General features: G+C 37.8%; 1 protein-coding gene across 2 annotated transcripts in view; it reads right to left on the minus strand.

Annotated features, from left to right (window-relative positions):
* The window catches only part of LOC145996158 (facilitated trehalose transporter Tret1-like), a 44,411-nt gene that overhangs the window by 3,554 nt on the left and 20,368 nt on the right, over positions 1-20,489 (minus strand). The window contains exons 1-3 of one of the 2 annotated variants that reach the window (XM_083132506.1): positions 19,231-19,450; positions 1,825-1,935; positions 558-693 (exon numbers count right to left, since the gene is read on the minus strand). In XM_083132506.1, the coding sequence (XP_082988632.1) occupies positions 558-693; positions 1,825-1,917 (229 nt within the window). In that variant the 5' untranslated portion in view covers positions 1,918-1,935; positions 19,231-19,450. Of the gene's footprint in view, positions 1-557; positions 694-1,824; positions 1,936-19,230; positions 19,451-20,489 lie in introns of those variants that run through there. The other variant, XM_083132505.1, reaches the window with a different exon arrangement.

Raw genomic sequence — 20,489 nt, forward strand, 5'->3', positions numbered from 1 at the left:
GGCTGGAATTGTAAAGGTGATATTACATAGTTACACAATAGAATATTTCATAGTTACCAATTTGAACTTTAGTTTTAAAAGTTGTTCAAAGACATAAATGATAATTGGAGGGGATTTTAAGGGGGTTTTCAGTTACGACTTTGGTCCCCCCCCCCCCCCGAGTATTTTTACCGATTTCATTTAAAAATTTTGATAGTCTCAAAATTTCGGTAGGAGCTATAGACAGATCAGTTCCCCCCTGCGTACGCCAGTGTAGACACTAGTTCTGTCTCTGTTCTCAGGATAGTGTATTGTGTTATGTGGTCATATCCCACTTAAAAGTTAAGGGGTCCCGGGTTTGATTCCCGGTGGAGGCTCCACTTTAAACTGTAGGTTCAGTCCGGATTAGCCTTACTGTGCATAAAGTGGACTTAATACACCAACTCAATCAATCAATCAAAGCTCACTTAAAAGTTCAGATCCAATCACGACTAGCATATTACGTACATAAAGAGTGTTCAAAAATTAAGATTGACATTTACTGCATGGAAGAAGATATCTATTGAAAATAATCTTACCAAACCACGAGGCCTCCTCCGCCGTTATGTTGAAGTCGCCGCTGCCTGCTTGAAGCTCTGCTATAGCCAATGGTGGAAGTCCCAGGGCCATGCCGTATCCAATGAGCAGGAAGTTCATTGTTGTGGCGGTGAAAACCTTTAAGGTAAACAATGGTCTCCATTAAGCCATTATTGCATTGTTTTTATGTCACTCAAGGTAGAATAATATAGTTGAGATCTGGTCATTTATGTACTGGGCAACATTTGAGGACCAAAAGTGGTAAACGTTGTAAGTGCCAAAAGCGAAAGTGTTGGGAAATCGCATCGTTCAGCACATCAGCCCGTAAGAACGTTCACACTAGTGCCTTTCTACACGCCCTTTGAACTACTTAGAGGGCTACCAGCCAATTTTCACGTTTACCACATTATAAAGCATGGCACATTTCACAGTTTAACGTGGAAAACTGTGTTTGAATTAATGTGGCACTTACAGCGTTTACCAATTTTAGTCTTCATTTATTCAGCATTGGAATAACGAAAAATAAGAGATATGAATGTGGCTGGGAAAGTTCAGACGCGCAACATATAATAGTGGAATGGCCAAGACAAAATTATGTATATAACTTTACACAATTTAAAGGGTCAGTTTACAATAAATTTGCCAATTTGTCAATCCGGATTGGTAATAGTTTGTTAACATTTTTAAGGAAGTGTAACATACAATTGTAAAGGGTAATGTTTTTCTTTTTGAATCGAATGTCTGAAATAGGGGGGGAGACATATTCGTTATGTAAATCCACTATGTATGTTTTATATGCATATTATAATGGACAAAAACCGGCTTAAAAGCTGTTAGGTAGAAAATAAAAGAATGAATGGACCTGTTTGTGTTCCGGAATTTTGAAGTAGTAGGCTTGGAGGTCTTCACAAAGCCTAAAGATCAGAAAAAAATCCCGAAATTTGAATCATGACAGATTTTTTTTCGATCCTAGTACAGTGGCTTTCCTACAGGTCTCTTACCATCAGGTTCCCCAACAAGAATCCTGTAAATTTTTCTTTCCTCTCCCATTTGTGCCACATAAGTCTTAATTTAATCATTCTAATAATATCTGGACATGAATACATATTATATAGTTCTAAATTATGCAACCTTCTCCACTCAACTGTCTCATCATCACTTTTAGGTCCATATATTTTAAGAACTCTACTAAGTTAAATAAAGTTACTTGTGAATGTATTCCAAACCAAAACTAGCTAACAGTAATATAATAATATTCTGTAGACTTACTTGGGGAGCAACCGTTCGGAACTTCTTCCATCTCTTCTTGTAGCTCTGTTGGTGCTCAATCAGGTCACCCTCTTCAATTTTATTGGCTTCCATATGGGATTCACATTAAAGCTGTAAAGAAATTACACTTTTATTACCAACGCAAATATTACACATTAAACGATTGAATGATGCTGCGAATGAACACAATGTCGCTGAATTTTGAAAACTTAGTTCTGACCAGGCACGTATCTAGAAATATATTTCGCGGGGTGGGTCCGAACCATTAAATTAAAATAATTGTATGAAATTAATTAAATATGTAGATTAATTGATATTGCATTTTTATTACACGAGTAGGAAAAAGGCGACATAAGAATAGATATAACAGCACGTATTCATTATGTAGTTGGCATATAGTTTAGATCGCTAAAAATAATGTAAAATAAAGGGTGTTTCATAAAGTGCGCAGGTTTTAAATCGCTTGTCATTTTTTTGTTTGGAGGTTGGCAACACTGTTCTTATTATTTTTGCTATCTCATATCATTCCGATTATTAATTGAGCAAATAACGACGCGTTGCTCGATAGTGAACCGTTCCATGGCAACTGAACTGAACATCTGAAAAAAGAAAACAATTTGCTCAATTAATAATCTGAATGATAAGAGAACAAAAATGATAAGAACAGTGTTGCCAACCTTCAAACAAGATAATAACAAGCGGTTTAAAACCTGCGCACTTTATGAAACACCCTTTATATAAAGAATTGAATATTTATTCACTAACAAAAAAAATAATGTTAGATCCAGTTGACGAAAAGGACTACGTAGACAACGTAACAGCACAGTACTTTACCAACCCAAAGAAATTCTTTACTTTGTTAGATTCAAGAAAGCAAAAACCACGCGTCCCCATGGAAATCAAGTACAAATCGGAATCAGCCTGTGGAGATAAAAGAGTGCACTTATTCAACAGTTTCTTTCACGAAAACTTCACCTCGCATGCTTCAACCAACCCACTCCCCGACGTGAAGTCGGTCTGTTCACACTCTCTATCAACTATCAAAACCTCTTCTCATGAAGTTAAATCTCTCCTTGCCTCATTACCCATACACCGCTCTTTAGGACCAGATGAAATTCCCACAATTTTCCTCCGTAACACTGCCGACTTCTTGGCTCATCCTCTCTCTCTCTTGCTAAATAGGTGCTTCTCTGAAGGCGTGTTTCCTCAGATGTTCAAGAAAGCCAACGTTGTACCCATTCACAAATCTGGAGACAAAAATAGTGCTACATCATACAGACCAATATCACTACTGTCACCTCTGTCTATAATCTGTGAAAAAATCATTAAGGACAGATTATTCAGATTTACATCTCCGCATATCAGTACTGCCCAACACGGGTTTCTTCCAGGTAGCTCTTACTTGACTAATCTTTCAGTTCTCCTTTCACATGCCACTAGGGCTATTTCCAAAAATTCCCAGCTAGATGTGATATACTTGGATATTTCAAAAGCCTTTGACAAAATAAACCATGCTCTTCTTATTCACAAATTACGAACTAGATTTAACATACATGGCAAATTTCTCTCCTTAATCCAGGATTATTTACACTCACGGACACAGCGTGTCACCCTTTCAGGCGCCTCTTCTGATTTTCTTCCTGTCCTGTCTGGGGTACCACAAGGGAGCGTCTTGGGCCCTCTCTTGTTCATCCTATACATGGACGATCTCCCTCAAAGACTTTCCTCATTTCCTGTCAATTTACTCATGTTTGCTGACGACTGTAAACTTTTCAAAAAAATCTCAATCACGCAAGATGCTGTGATTCTCCAGAATGCTCTTTCCGAACTTGTCACATGGTGTAACCAGTGGAATCTACAACTTAACCCGCAGAAATGTTCCTCCCTCACAGTCTCTTTAAAAAAGAAAAAAATACATTCTCATTATGTTCTTGAAAACAATTATATTACTACAGTTGCGGCCCAAAAAGATCTAGGTGTTATCATAGATGAAAAGCTGAACTTTAAGGAACACATCGCAGCTACAACTAAAAGTGCAATGCGCCTCTTAGGCCTCCTGTACAGATTCACTGAAATTGATACTCCAATTTCTCTTAGCCTGTTTTTCAAGTCATTCATTTCTCCGATTCTCGAATACTGTTCTCCAGTCTGGGCCATGGCTTCCAATACAAATCTTTCTAGCATGGATTCCGTCCTCAGCTTCTTTACCGCCATTGTTCGTCATAGAATTCCTTCTTTGCGGCATCTTCAGAAACCTGACATCCTGACTACTTTGAACATTCAGTTACTGCAGACCCGACGCGATATGGCCGATATGAATTTTTTCTATAAAATCATCAATGGGAAATTAAGATCTGAATCTCTTCTTACAGAATTCAACTTCAGAGTTCCCTCTCGATCGACCCGAAACACTGAATTGTTCCACACCTCCACAGCTAGGCTTTCTCTTATACAGCGCGCTCTATTCCACAGGCTGCCCCAGTTCTACAATAATTTACCCATAAACATAGACATTTTTGCCCCTGAAAGCATTTTCCGATCTTCCCTAAAAATGAATATGTAAATCTTTGTTTCCTTGTTTATGCCTTATGTTTATATTTAACTTTTCTTGTTTTTACCTTAAACCACCTTGACTTGTTCTTGTTATTTGTTAGAGTTTTCAGTGTAAAATGGCCTTAAAAGTGCTGTATCTGAAACTTTGAATAAATAAATAAATAAATAAAGTTAATGATTAATATTTTATGCATATTATTCTAAGTAGTAATGTGCATAAATCTTCTTTGGTACTGTCATTCAAGTTATGATCCCAATATAATCCTTGCCTTCCAAGTTCGATGGAAATAACCATCGCATAAACAACAAATGTTAAGTGTATTTTCGCTATTTAATTTTAGTATTTCGTAAATCATCCGGGGGGCGGACCTCCTGGATCCCCCTACATACGTCCTTGGTTCTACCATATAAATTAATTAATGTAACTGTGTGGTGTGTACAGTCACCGGCAATAAAACTAGGACACCTAGATCCTGGAATATTCACTTCAGAACTTGCCATTTAAAATTTGCTGTTGAAATCCACTTATGACGGTAGAGATAGGCAACACAAACGGATTACAGGGAAGCGATTATTTCAGGATCTAGGTGTCCCATTTTAATTTCCGGTGAGTGTACATTAGCAAAAAAAAGGCAAAGGTAGCTTCTGTACAGTGGGATGCACAAGTATTGCGCTAACCACTCCGCAAAATTGCACCTCGACCGGGTGAAAATTTTATCTTCAAGGTATGAGTATAGATTCTTTAAAGAGTCTAAGCTTGAACGGAATCCTAGAGTGGGTTAACTCAGGTTTGTTGCTTTTCGTATTACTTTAATGAGTCCATCACGGAGTACGAAGTGAAAGTGTGCTTCATTAACGCATGTGAGGAAAAGGAAGATCAGTTTTTTTTCAGGAAATCTATGACAGAAAACCTGCTGACCTTGACAAACAAGTAATTTAATTTCTTTCTGAAGGGAGACTAGTTCTCCTTCAAGGAAGCTTCACGAATTTAGAAGAACGGCAAGTGACATTCAATGTTTTTCTTCCTTCTCGAATGGCGTCTGTTATGTTCAGAGAGATTATGCTCATGTTTGGTCAGACGGGAGAGAAAATAGAGCACACTGAATGAGATGATGACGCCGTGGTGGCTTGGGTGATATCTGGTTAAATGATTGCCCACGGTTCGAAATAGCATTGAGTACCTTCGGTTGGAAGATATAAACCGACGTTCATCTTACTTTCTCTTTTTAAAGGGGGGGGGGGTGCCTCAAAGGATGTGCTTTGGGATTCACGAGTATTACCGTGCAAATTGTCCATCACCATGTTCGTCAACTTTATTTAACCCAATAAGAGCTTGAAGAATTAAAAGAAAACTCAAAACAAGCACACAACTTCGGCACCAGCATACATAAAAATACATGTGATGTAAAGGAAAAATTAATGAAAATAGTCATGGACAATTTGCCGAGCAATACTAGTGGATCCCACTGTACTGTAGCGGCAAGTTATCTGAAACTTCGGAAAATATGTGAACTATGGGGTTCTCCCCCAGCAAGCTCTCACTTTCAACCTGACTTTTGGCCAATCTTCGAACTTGAATTACACATTAAAAATATGTTCGTGAAAAGACACATATCGACAGTAGATGGCGTGCCGTAGAGGTACGTAGCTTTTGAAAAGAAAATAGAAATACCTTCGAGAACTGCCTTTATTGCTTGCAGTTTAATGCATTTTTATAAGAGTAACAAAAACACTACATCAACAACAGAAACAATAAACATGCACTTCATGAACATAGGCTATATAGAGAATTATTGTATTATTCTAATAGTTTATTTTCTTCGAATATCACACTTTGAAATAAGAATCAAGTAATTTAATACGTGTAGGAAGTCGGTTTACTTAGATGAACAATTTACAATTTTAGGTAACTATTCAGTAAAAACTAAAAGTACCCTAGTGAAGGTGCTTAAAAATCTTTTATCCCCTTTTGTATACTTTATATACTTTTGTCCCCCCCCCACTTCCGGGCTTCCATGAGGACAGAATATTTCCTAAAACTGCAGAAGTTCATTGAACCAACAGTTATTCACATGTTATCCAATATTTGTGTGTGTAGTGAAAGTTTTAGCTGAAGAAGAACTGTATTTTGTTTTAGATTCTGCTTTGAGTAAATATGAATGCATTTTCCGTGCATATTTACTTCTAAAATTACACCTTAGACATGTCCCTGTTTGAGAAGACAACTAATGCAATTAGAATGCTATAATGAACCATGTTTTGTTTTGCTTAGGCCAATCTGACTGCATTAATCTTTGCAGTGATAATAACGAAATGCGAACCGCTGCAAGGCTATTTGTTAATTTCAGAATACGCCGCCAGATGGAACCTTTGTACATGAATTCCTTGACGTTAAGGCGACAGGGCTATATTCCAGTTTAACTACCGTGCAAATATGTTTTGTCTTGCACATTTATATCCGTATTATAAGAAGTAACAGAGTGGTTTGTTTGATGTCACAGATATTAATATTAACAAAATGGATTGGTTCAATCGATATTGAAAAAATGTTGAAATACTTTATCATGAAATGTGATCGTCTCGTGCATTAGTTAAAATTCCTTGAGTTAAAATGCGGACTCTTAAAAATGATTAACTTTTTGCATATTTATTTAATTTTTTCCTCAAGGGGCAGATTGTTTTTGATTTCGTTTATTTTGCTTAGCTTTTCCGCCACTTTTGTCTAATCGCGAATATGAGTAATGATATGATGAAATTGATGAACATACAAAGAACACCCATTCCCAGGCCGGGATATCAACCCGGGACCCCTGGCGTCATAGCATAGGGGGATGAGCGTTAGCAAGATTTCATATTTTGCCCTTGAGTCACATAAACTTATATTTTAGCTTTTATTATTATATTTTATAAATCGAGAAATTGAAATTGAATTGAATATGCATTGGAGCTGTTGACAAGTTCAGACTTGAGTGCACAATTTAATTAGAAACTCGATTCGCGTTGCTTCTTTCCATAAACATCCATCACTTTGTTGATGCACAGTTCTTTTTGTACTTTTTTACGATGCATAAACATCAAACAGAAAGCACTTAATCCGTTCTACTTTATTGCACCTCCCGAGTCATGTTTTCATGCGCCGAAGGGTACTGTCAAAAAGTAATGACGTTGCGTGAATTTACAAGGTCAGATTCAGACTTCAGAAATGATTTCCCGACTTTCCGGGTTCCCGAAGAGTCGAGAATTTGCAAGGTATCTTATTTTAAAAGAGGTTAAATTCTTTGTATTATCTGCCGTATAAGTGTCTGAAATATCTTGAAATTAACAGTTTTTATTCCAGAAGTACAAAACCAACCATTTGAGGGAGAAACAGTGTGAGGGATTCGAACTTTTCACCCCGCCGGGAAATTTCGAAAGTTTTACGTCCCAAATTTTCCCCAGTCTGGCCGGGGAATGGTGAATCTTTTATTTCCGAATGTCGAGATTATAAAAATTTTCCCTCTTTTTTTGGCTCTGGTGGAAACAATATCTCATTATTTTGTTGGGCATGGCCATAATGCTCAACACGCAGCCTGTAAGTCACGGAAAACAATATTATTTTTAATAAAATACCGCTACAATTTCACCGTTCCAATTACATTGACCCAGATATCTCAGGAGGGCAAGCGCCCCCTGCTCCCCTTGCTTTTGACGCATGCTTTATCCCCCTTTGTAGAAGTGAGTAAAGAATTGTATATAAATCTAGGGATTTATAACTTTTCTCTGTAGCTTCCAGAACGTAATGCATCACACTGCTTGATATACAGCGTTATTAAAAAAGAATGATACAAAAGTAAGGTTAATTTATCGAAGTGAAAAGAGATACAAAAGCAATTCAGGTGGGAAAGAAGAAAGGAAGGTCGTAGTTGACGTAAAATCCGCTAGAGGCGCTACTTGTTGATAGCTAAAATGGCAATGTTGAAAACAACTAAGGTAGAGCAAGCATATTGCGTAATTGAATTTGCACGAACAGGGGCAGTTGTTACTTCAGACACATTTTTTTTGTGAAAGATACTGTGTACGTTACTCCATTACCACAGAACCTGGATAATTTAAAGCTGCGCATCTCTCATGCAGTGGAGCTGATAACCGAGGATATGTTGGAACGCGTCTGGCAACAAATGGATTATGGTTTTGACATCTGACGTGTCACCCAGGGTGGCCATATCAAACATTTGTAATTGCCCAGGTAAATTTACAACCTTCCTTTCTACTTTCCCACCAGAATTGCTTTTGTATCTTTTTTCACTTAAAAATAAATTAACTTTACTTTTGTACCATTCTTTTTGATTAACCCTGTATTACACAAAACAAATCCAAAGGGAACTTAATGATCATAAGGATATTTAATGTGCAAGAACAATTGAATAAATTAAATGAAAACATGGTTGTATGTTTAATAGACTTATGGAGGCACGAAACTATTGATAATATCTAGACAAGAGCGAAGGGAATCCACACGAAGATACAAGTGGTTCCCAACCTTTTTCAGTCCGGGACCCACCTTGAAGGATATTACACTGCACGGGACCCATAGGCATGGGGGCCGGCAGAATTACTTGCAGGAGTGTGCACCCAGTTTATAATGCTTTTTTACTAACATCGAGTAGATTAAGAAGCCCTATTTTGCGCTTGCTTAAACAAGTTACACATACTTTATTCTAAGAAAGTAAATATGTAATTTAAAATACCAATTTACTCTAGTCTTAGTATCATGCCGATAAAAATCAATGCTAGAGCGCGAATAAGTAGAGTTTAGACTACGTACAACACGGGTTGAATTCAAATTGTTAAAACAATATGTGTTAGTAGTTTAAATGTAATTGGTTTTTAAGACAGTAAATACATTTTCAAGCCACCAAACGCCCCCTCGGGACCCAGCAGCGCCCCATAGGTTGAGAAACTATGCTCTAGAAGGATTTATAAGCAGATGCAATTCTTCAGAATTTGATGATCATATTGGTTTTTCGAAATTAAGAATTTTCGAAAACTACTTCTCTTTTGTTGGCCAAAGTCTCAACCGAACCTTAACTAGAACATTCGATGTATACTGGAACCTATTTTGCATTACAAGATTAGATTTAGCAAGAGCAATGAACGTGGTTCGTAATGAATAAACGAACGTACACCTTACCTTCGAATAGAACTTCAAGGGAATGAGCTCCTTGAGAATACAAGCAACTTGCCCTTGCGCTCAAAGTTTAGAGCGGAATTTTTATCTTGGATAGGTTCAAAAGCCTTCACTAGAAGCTCAACTTGTCTGAGCAAACATAAGTGTCTACGTTAGATGAGAACAGATCCACCTAGAGCTCCGAACAAATTTTAAAAAAGATCAGAGCTTTTTTTTTTTTTTTTTTTTTCAAGTTTGTCCAGAACGTTATGAACATTTGCCCAAGATTTCGCAAAAAGGAGAATGATATCGACCGCAAGGAGGGAGCTTAGGCTTTTTATAGTGTCATTCTAATCCATTTAACGTTCTCTTTGTTAGGAAGCATAGGCTAAGATATATGGATGCGGTTAATCCACACCACATCATGGTCCGTCAACCTCTCCCCTCCTCCCAATCTTCCGCTTGGAAATTGCCATCGTTCATGAAGTTGCAAGCAGAAAGTTTGTTATTTTTTAATAAAGTGCATTCAGACAGCAATCGAACAGAATAACCAAAAAGCTGTAATGTATAGAAAAAAATACTGTAAAATTCAGAAACCACATTATATTTTCACATCGTACCATTTAATACAAAAAAATCATTTCAATGTTTCTAAAATTAAGAAAAAAAAACAGTTGTGTGAGAGGTCGCACAACGAACTATATGAGTAAAAATTCTCCATAACTTTTAAGGTATTATATTACTCTTTAGTACGCTCTAAACTTGAATTCGGGTCTGTTATATGGAACACTGACCCTATAGTACAGACTACAAAAAATAGAGCCAGTACAATCGAAAGTGTTACGTTACATGAAGTACAAACTTGAAGGTACTTATCCCAGATTTGATTCGTACAATAATGTAATTCACGAGCTCCGAATGCACAGGCTTGACGATCGAAGGACAGTCCGTGACCTGCTGCTGCTCTGGAAAATATTTAATGCGAAACTTCCCTCTCCTCATTGGATCTCAAAATTTAAATTACGAGTTCCTAACAAGACGCGACCCAACCAACCAACATTTTTTTTAATACAGCGCGAACAAGCATTGTCAAGAAATCCCCTATCTGGAGAATGAGTGTCCTCTACAATGCCTGAGAAAAGCGTAACAAAAATATTGATTTGTTCTGTATGCCATATATGCAATTTAAAAATAATTGAATGAAAACACTACGCTCACCGAAACATGTATGATAACCTGTAACGAACTCTAACTGGGCATCAGCCTGTTTGGTTCTTTATGTAAATAAAAAAATAAATCCTTTTCTTGAACAAGGTGTGTAAAAGTTGATAACATAATACAATAAATAGTATAACAATACACTAATTGTACGAAATGGAAAAAGTAATGGAAGTCAGTTGTGCTGGATATTCTCTCATATGGTGGATCGTGTAGCAAAATCTCCCCAGTTATATATGATGATGATTTTGGAATAATATTGGTTATTTTTATTAGTTTCTAATATTTATGATTGTAAAACAACAAATATAACCGTGATAATAATAATTATTATTACTACTAGTAAATTTTTATCAAAGGCCGGAACCCCCCCCCCTACAAAAATTTCTGGCGACGCCCATGACTACAACGTCAGTATGCAAGGGATGGTGTGTGATTGATAATTTGCCTACTATTAACTTACTATACGACTGCGAAAACTAAATATGAAATAGGTATTTAGTATTAAATTTAGGGTCCTGATTTTACGTCGCTTTGTGCCCATTTTGGTTAATCGCGACGATGGGAATGAATTGGTGATGAGAAGGATGAGAGGACAGTTGCAAACACACATTGACGACACAGAACAAACTGGTTTTGGCTGCGATTCAGGCGTCAGAACCTCGTCAGCCTGCAGAAATGCAGCCCAGTGTGTACTACTTTGACACATGAGTGTCTACAGCGAAGGTCACCCATTACACCTCAGCGTCCTGATTTTAGAATGGTGTAACCCTACCTTTACGTTTATCACCTATGTCGTCTTTAGAGTGGCACACCTTCAATCACCCAGCGTTAAACTACACAGAACGTATAGCACTATACTTGCCTTGCACATCAGCACAGGATTTCACACAATCGTCACAGAAAAAGCATAATCAATTGTTGACTATTACACACTCGTGAAGTCACAAGCAGCGAAAATCAAATAGGAAGTAAAAAGTTTTTACATTGCTTCATAGTTGGGAAGAAGTTTCACAATGTGTGGATATTGTCTTTGGTGTATACGAACAACTTAAAATAAATTTACTTTGAAAAGATAACGAAATGTTGGTTTAGACCGTATTCCAACCGCTAGCTTCTACCAAAGGTCATTGACTTGGCTTCCAACTTCCTTATATCCTGGCTTAGGAAAGGTGCTTTAGGCAAGAATGAGTTAATCTTTTGCTATTTTCCCCCCTTGCACTACGTCACTGGAAGAGCAACCGGCTCATTCGAGTGGTTTTATGAGCTATTAAAAAGTACCAAAAAAAGCAGTAATTTTCTTCCCTTATTTTTCGTTCATTTATACACATGGGGTGGTTCTTTTTTCACCACAACAAATGTACATAAGTAATGCTATTGTGGAGCTGAGCTCTGCTTATCTTTGTACTTGAGTCCACTTTTATGCACAGATAGGCTATTGGTACTGGACCTACAGTTTAAAGTGCGATTCGAATCGCTATGTGCCTCCACCGAGTGTCGAACTTATCTTGTTATCTCTTGTTTTTTAATAACACTACAGGGTGGGCGAGAAGTAACTAGACATTGAAAATTTGCTAGTTTTTGTAATATTTAATCCATCTCAATGAAATTTTCTGTATATATATTGATGAATAAGATGTGTCAGCTCAGAATTCAATGTAGGGACCGACACCATCCACCAGTTTCCTTCAACGAACGTGGATGGAATCCACAGTCTTCTGTACGAATTCTCTCGGAACGTTTGTGATTATATCCCGAATCTGTACCACCAATTGTTCTGCAGTGCAGGGTTTTTTCTTGTATACTTCCTCCTTTGCCAAGCCCAACAGGAAAAAGTCACAGGGTGTGAGGTCTGTACTTCTGGCAGGCCATTTGCAAGGTCCTCGTCGTCCCAGCCAACGTACCGGAAAATTGTGGTCCAACCAGGTCCGTACGGTTAAGTGCAAAGTGTGGCGGCGCGCCGTCTTGCATGAAACCAAGCTCACCAGTGAGATACGATGGGCCAAACATACCCTTCCAACATTGTTAGGTAGCGTTCGCCAGTCAGTGTCATGCAGAAAGTATGGACCTACGGCTACCATATTGTGAAATTCGTATGCACATATATAATCCTATTCCATAATATATACGTACAGAAAGTTTCATTGAGATTGTTACAAAAGCTATTAAATATTACAAAAACTACAGCAAATCTTCAATGCCTAGTTACTTCTCACCACCCTATAGTACTATTGTCTTTTCTGGTTTAAAATAGCTTCTGCTGGAATGGAAATTTCAATAAATAATTTTTTGCTTTGGAGGAAAACGACCATAATTAAAAATTAATGATTTCTTTCTTATAATCCTGGTTGGAAGTCTATACGATTTATTACATATTTTTGTTGCATGAACGTGGAATATTTATTGAAGTGTAATCGTAGTTTCATTTACATTTCTCTGGGCAAGTATGCTGGATTACGTTTTATTGTATTTGGGTTATCTTTCGTACTGAAGCGACTCAAGTTGCACGTGTCGCTCGGACGGGACAGTTTTCTGAGTATAATATAAAGTTAATCCATACAATATTGTACCAATTCCATATCAAAAAGTATTTTGCGATTACATAGCAGGTATGTTTACGTTCTGACATTTAAAGGTTAACGTTGGTAAATTGATACTTTTGTCTAAATTCCACTAATCAATGTGACGTCATCTTCCATCAGTAAATACCCTGATCGACCAACCTATATGTACTTATCTTCATTATGCGCGTAGATCTGGCAACATGGCACTTTTGCCATGACAAACGGTGCTGCCATCTGTTATCGAAAAATTACAGCAACATCACTTTTAGTACGGCCTTACGGCCACAGATGACTCAATATGAAAACAAAATTTTGAAAGAAGATCTGTAACAAGGGAAATAAACATAGTAGGCTTTCAGTCATGATACATAACTATTATAAAGTTGAACGGAAGAACAAGGTTTGCCTCAACTTGAAAATTTAACCCGTTCGAGATATTGTCGAGGACGACTCAAGACGAATAAATATATCTTCATTCTTGATGTTTGGAGGTATAATTTCAAAACTGTCGGCAATGTACACTCACCGGCAATAAAAACGGGACACCTACATCCTTAAATACTCTTTTCCCTGCAAGGCGTTGTGTGTGTTGCGTAACTCTACGGCGATGAGTGGATTTTAACAGAAAATTTTCAATGGCAACTTCTACAACCACCGTAGATTTAGTCAACACGCACAACGCCTTACAGGAAGGTTACTATTTCAGGATCTAGAAGTCTCATTTTTATTCCCGGTGAGTGTACGTATGGAAGCAGTAAAACACAAACGTGGCGACCATACAGGGTAGTTACGTAGTGACCTTCAAATTGGGAAGCCAAGCTTGTATAATGCATGAATCACATGTAACGCATGATAAAAATGTTGGCAATATTTACAGCACGATTTGCATTTCCACTTCTTGATTCTTAATCCAATGTACAAGAATTGCACAATTCTCTCTCTAGTGCAATGATCTCACATTATCACACACGTAATAACTCCATCCACTATGCTGACCTTGTGCGTGCTGTTTATACATAGCCTAAACGTTTATCATCTTGTGCAAAAATTGCACAATTTTTTCCACGAATGTGCTATCACTGTACAGCTAAAATTGTTCAAGAGAAAGAATGTGATAGATAAAAGATTTTGTTCATACATAATTAGAGAGTTGTTTATACGTAAATTTTTGTAGGCCTCGGCAAAATATTTTTGAAACGTGTTACGCTAATCCACCAAAAGATAAAAACCTGAAAAGCTGCAGATTAAGGCATCGCTTATTTCACACTTTGCACAGTCATTAGTAGACCTCGGAGTTTAGGCTTTTAACATATTTTTTTTAAGAAATAATACGTTTTGCCAGAGATTCGTTAAAAAACTCAACAACTGATGAAGTTTTATATTGCCTAAAAAAACAATTTTGCTTGTTAGAACCTATTTTAGGTTTATGCACCTAAATCAAGCCCTTTTTTTAGGTTTTTATATATTTTTAAAGGTTTACAGGATTTTTATGTCACACAGAGGCATTTGCTTTGTTTGGTCACGAAAAATTCAATGACGAACGTGTTTGAAACGTACTCTCTGTCGATTTCCCTTCCTCTAAGTACATGGTGATTTTTCAAAGCTCTAAACAAAGCAAAATGTCTGGTGCCACTGTTACCTGTACAATCCAAAAAGGTCTGATGAATGTAGTCTTGCTTACTTTCGCGTCACTTCGGTGCTTAGTGACATTCACGCCTTACAAACTAACATTTCAGCATTGAAGTTTGCACCACTGACTATGTTTTTGTTGAAAGATTATTTTCAGCATATAAGATGATCCTCACAGATAAAATTGCGGAGTTTGACTGAATAACATGAAACATGATTGTTGCCTAACTATACGGCGAAGAGTGGATTTTAATAGCAAATTTCCAATGGTAAGTTCTGCCATCGCCGTAGGGTTAGGCAACACACATAACGTTATGCCAGATAGTACGTATTTCAGGATATAGGTGTCCCATTTTCATTGCCGGTGATTACACCTAATCAGCATTTTTCATGAATTTTGAACTATTTTTAGTTTTTTGAACCTACTTCAGGATTTTTAGAGCCTACAAGATTTTTAGAACCTATTTTATGAACATAAAAATCCGAGGTCTAGTCATTAGTAAAGGAAATGCTATTTTAGACGATTTTTTAAAAGTTGGGTAGTAAAACGGTAACGTCTACTGTAGTATTTCAGTACCAAAGTGTTCACTAATAAAGGGCGAAATAATGTATTTAAGAATCAAACATTTAGATTCGTTAATTTACCACTTTGTGACAGAAATAACCGGTATTGTTCCTCAAAATAGATACAATTACAGTATTTTAATAATAATATGACATGGTATCTAAATCTGATCTCAATTATACGCATTATTTTTTCTTCACCTTGACATACGTGGAACTAAGGTTCAACTGTATTCAGCTTCAGCCCTCCTAGCCTACCCCTCGCTACTGGCCTGGAAAATCACATACCTGCATATGATCATGATCTAGGACGGTCCCACCTCTACGAGTTCCACCTTACCGAAGACCATAATGTAATCACTTCTTTAAATGAGATCTTCAAGACCACAAAATCCCTTGGTCAACGAAAGTAAATTTTCACCACGAGCTGCCAGATCAGGCTCAACACAAACAGGTTTAAAATCCACCATAGCCCAGTTTTTTTCCTTCACCAGCTAGATAACAGCTGGGCAAACATGTCGACCGCTTACAGCAACAACTTTATCTGCTATTTTCTCGGACAAAAACACCACGATACTTTCTCAAAGTATTTATCTGGGACAGTGCGGTAAAATATTCATGTGAGTACTGACGCTGTGACGTACCAATTCTGGCAGTTACTGCCTCCCATGCCACCCCTGGAAGCAAAATTTTGCTGTCAGTAAAATTAAATGATTGAAAAATTATTGACCCATATTGTTCGGCATAAGCTTTTGAACTTCTGAGGAAATTTTACAAGGAAACTTAGAAATGGAAAGACGCAACCTCACGAGAAGGGCTTTTCTAAACGTACGACGTGTTACGTACCCAAGAGGACCAAATAATGTAAATAGTTTGCCAAAGCGGAACAGAGATGGCAGCACCAGGCGTGCAAGATTAAGAATTAACATAATATATGTGAATAACTTTACAAATAAGAACAAAGCAAATTCGAAAGATGAAAAACAATAGATTCTACTATAAGAAGATAAAGAATAAATATTAAAGAAATAAATTACTGTATATATTCAATAAATCAAACCAGTGATCATATGTAAGTTAATACGAAAATTAAAGAAGTCAAAGCACTGATACAAATTTGTGCCTTTGAACAGATCTTGAATCTGTTTAACTTGATCTACCATCCCAAAAGTGGCGGCGCGTTCCAATCGACGCCCCATAGCACATTTGGTTGCGCGTTTCAGCCGTGGCACCTACTTGGATGCGCGTGTTAGTCGTTTGGCACCAAGTATACACACTGTTGCACCCAGTTAGTGTTGGTGCGTTCCAATCGCAGCCGCAAGGGAGGATATTGGTATAATTCCCAAAGCTTAAAGGAAAAGGATAAAGGAATTCATTAAATCGTCAAAAACATAAATAAATTCGAATCCAGAGGGAAGTTCACAAAGAAGACAAGAAAGTCCAAATCCAGAACGTCCATTAAGAAGGAAGTCAAGATCCAGAACATTCATTAAGAAGGAAGTCAAGATCCAGAACATTCATTAAGAAGGAAGTCAAGATCCAGATCCTCCATATTGAGAAGGAAGTCCAAATCCAGACCGTCCATTGAGAAGGAAGTCCAGATCCAGATCGTACCTTACGAAGGAAGTCCAGAGAGAAGAATATGCAAATCAACAAAAGAAATAATAGGAATATTGAAATGAAAATTTACTGTAAATAACAATTATAGAAGAACGTAACTTATCATGTAAATATTCGGATTCCCTGTATCCTGTGTATAAATAATATATTTGTTTAAACGTCGCCATTGGAAGGCATCCTGTATGGTTTCGTTTTCTACAAAGAACCCTACTCTGATATGCTAGCTGAGGTTTAAGATTAAGATTTATGCTCCTTGCACCAAATGGAGGTAGCAGACCATGAAAATGACTGCTGGGCAGAATTGCACTGGTGCCACATGTGGGAAGAGCAAATAGAGAGCAGGACAAAATTCGCTGGTTCTCGCACAGTATGTGGCAACGTCAACCGGGCTGCGTTGCCTAGTTCGAGCGTCAGACAGACCTCTCTTCGGGACACTTTTGTGTCATTCCTGACCTTTCGAGCAAACACTGTCAGTTTGTATCACATGGATTACAGAGACCAACTCTACAACCACAACGAGATCTTTCATTCTCTTAAACCTCCCAACACACGGGGTTGCGCTCCGACGTGGCAACAGCGCGAACTTCTGCCTCCCGCTTAACTTCATGGCCGCGCGTTTAGTAGTGAATATAGACGATAATGAAGATGTTTGTATGTTTGAGTCTTTTAATAATGCGGAATAGTTTATTCAGGGTTTTCCAGCGGGAGTATAAGGGTAAATGTAGTCAAAATGACTATCATTGTGTCTTTGTGACGACTTTTAGTGAGTGTTGAACTTTTCGAGGGCTGTTATGGTGGTGGTGCGCAGTGGCGTGCCCAGGATTTTCGAAAGGGAGGGGTTATGTATACTTTTTCTTTGTAGTCAGCCCTCATTTTGTCATATTTTCCTTCCTTTATCGTTATTTTTTCAGGAATACTGGGCCAAAGGGGGGTTATAACCCCCATCAACCCCCCCTTCGGTACGCCACTGGTGGTGCGGATAAATCACTATACGTAAAGCTACAATATAGCTTTCACAGAGTTATTTAAGTGCGGGCGTATTTCTATTTTCGTAACTATTCCATTATCTAGCACTTCTCTAGTCTGTGCCCCATAGAACACTGAGAGGGTAGTGTAAGGGGTAAGATTGACGACCACTAGTTTGATTCTTTTTATTAATTTCAGTAGTTTTTCTATCCTTTCCTTTTGTTTCTTCCGGAACTATCCGAAGGCAGCCGGAATGACACGAACGTGAATCTGAGGCGCTACGAATGAATGAAAAGTTCTCTAAAAAAATTCGGATTTCAGACATTGAAATTTCACGTTCAAGCGAGGCGCACAGTAGTGGACGTATGGGATTTGATTTCATGTGAAGCAGAACTTTTCATGGGACAGACCGTTCGTGGCGCGTGAACTTATCAACGTACAGAGAAATAACAGTGTTGCAACATTCAGACAAACCCAAATTCACGGGAAAACAGTCACTACATCGAAACGCACACAGTTAATGTCTAACACGAAATATAAGCATTACTTTAAATACCTAGCTGTAAATGAGTTCATTATACAGTGTGGGGTAGAATCAATTAGACGATTTAAATTTGGCGTCATACTAACATCTCCGTAGGTAGCGTGGTGAAAAAACACATCACTGGGTAGAGCGGTATGAAGTCGTCAGTCCTCATGCAGCGTTAGTCGAGGAGATCGAGCGTTTGCTGTGGAAACTTTCTTTAGAAACAAATGCATATGTGATTAGGTTAGGACGGCCCCAGGTTTAGAGCTCTTAGCAATTAGTTTTAGAGACTTAGCAGCTGGATGTGCCTCGCATCAGATCCGTGTATATTTACGAGTAATTTTCGATTTTATCTTGTTAGGACTAAACAGAATGTTGAACGTTTTTAGAATTGAAGGAACAATGGAGACATTTTAAAGAGCCCTGAAGCAGTATTCACGAAGAGTATTGAATTTGTATATGTCACATCATATAGCGACTTGATAAAGTAACAAGCGAAAGTATTACGTCAATTAAGAGTAGAATTAGTAATAATTTCTTGTAATTTAGTATGAACATATGTAGCAAACAGCGTAAGTAAGGTTATTAATATTGAGAATAACATTTTAAAAAAAACTTACCGCATTAACAGTGTGGTGTTCGCTACCTTCCCATTGTTTGTTATGTAAGTAGGGGTGACATCTAGCGGTAAGAACCTGAAGGTGACCGGCCAACTAAACACAAGAGAAGCGTATATTTAATCCTATTTATCTGTGCACAATTCGACGATCCTAACAAAATTTGTCAGCGGTGAAGAAAGGTCTTGCACTCTCGTAGCTTGGAACAGATTTCGAGGCACAGACACCAAGTTGAACAACACAAAAACTGGTAAGAACCTCTGCGTGGTTTTCTCACCAACCACTTTTTTTTGCAGCTAGTTTTTAAAACAAAGAGCTTATTTAGTATTTATGGTTCGCTGGCTACTCAACAGCCTCCATTGTTTTCGATGCTCAACTGTCTTTGTTGGATGTCCTCAACGCGAACTGTTTCACTGCTTGGAAACAAAACAGAAATCCTCGATCGCACACGACAGTCTAAACTTTCACTCGTGGAATCGGTCAACCTTATAATCTCGCTCGCCACTCGCTATCTGCCTAATTAGAATTTATACACGCCACTGATGTCTCTTGATTTTCTTTCTTGGAATCGTGACCCGGTTTTCTAATGCCCCTTTATATATCGATTGAAAAGTGTTGCTGGTCACACGTGAATATGTATGAACACGAGTGGATCTGCTTTGTTTACGAGGTTGATTGTGGGCAAGCATATCGACGATGACCTCTATTTGTGGGGTATGGAAGGTCAGTTGAAGAAAAACATTACACAACATGTTTTCTTTCGTGCGTCAAACTAAAATTTCAGCAATTCCAAATTGGAAAATGAGATTGAGGCTAGCTAAGGAAAGAGGGAGATGGAGAAAGAAAAAGAGGGAAAGGGAAAGAGTGAGTTAGAGAAAGAAAAAGAGTGAAATGGAAAAGGGAAAAGAGGGAAAGGGAAAAATAAAGTTAGGTAGAGAAAGGAAAAGAGGGAGATGGAGAAGGAAAAAGAGGAAAAGGGAAAAAGAAGGAAAAAGAGGGAGATAGAGAAGGGAAAAGAGGGAAAGGGAAAAGAGTGAGGTAAAGAAAGAAAAAGTGAAATGGAGAAGGAAAAAGAGGGAAAGGGAAAAAGAAAAAGAGTCAGAGAAAGAAAAAGAGTGAAAGGGAAAGAGTGAGTTAGAGAAAGAAAAAAGAGTGAAATGGAAAGAAAAAGAGGGAAAAAGGGAAAGTGAGTTAGAGAAAGAAAAATAGTGAAATGGGAAAGGGAAAAAGAAAGGAAAAGAGGGAGATTGAGAAGGAAAAAG

Source organism: Lepisma saccharinum, chromosome 12, assembly GCF_977018435.1.
Source record: "Lepisma saccharinum chromosome 12, izLepSacc3.1, whole genome shotgun sequence".
Lineage (NCBI taxonomy): Eukaryota > Metazoa > Arthropoda > Insecta > Zygentoma > Lepismatidae > Lepisma > Lepisma saccharinum.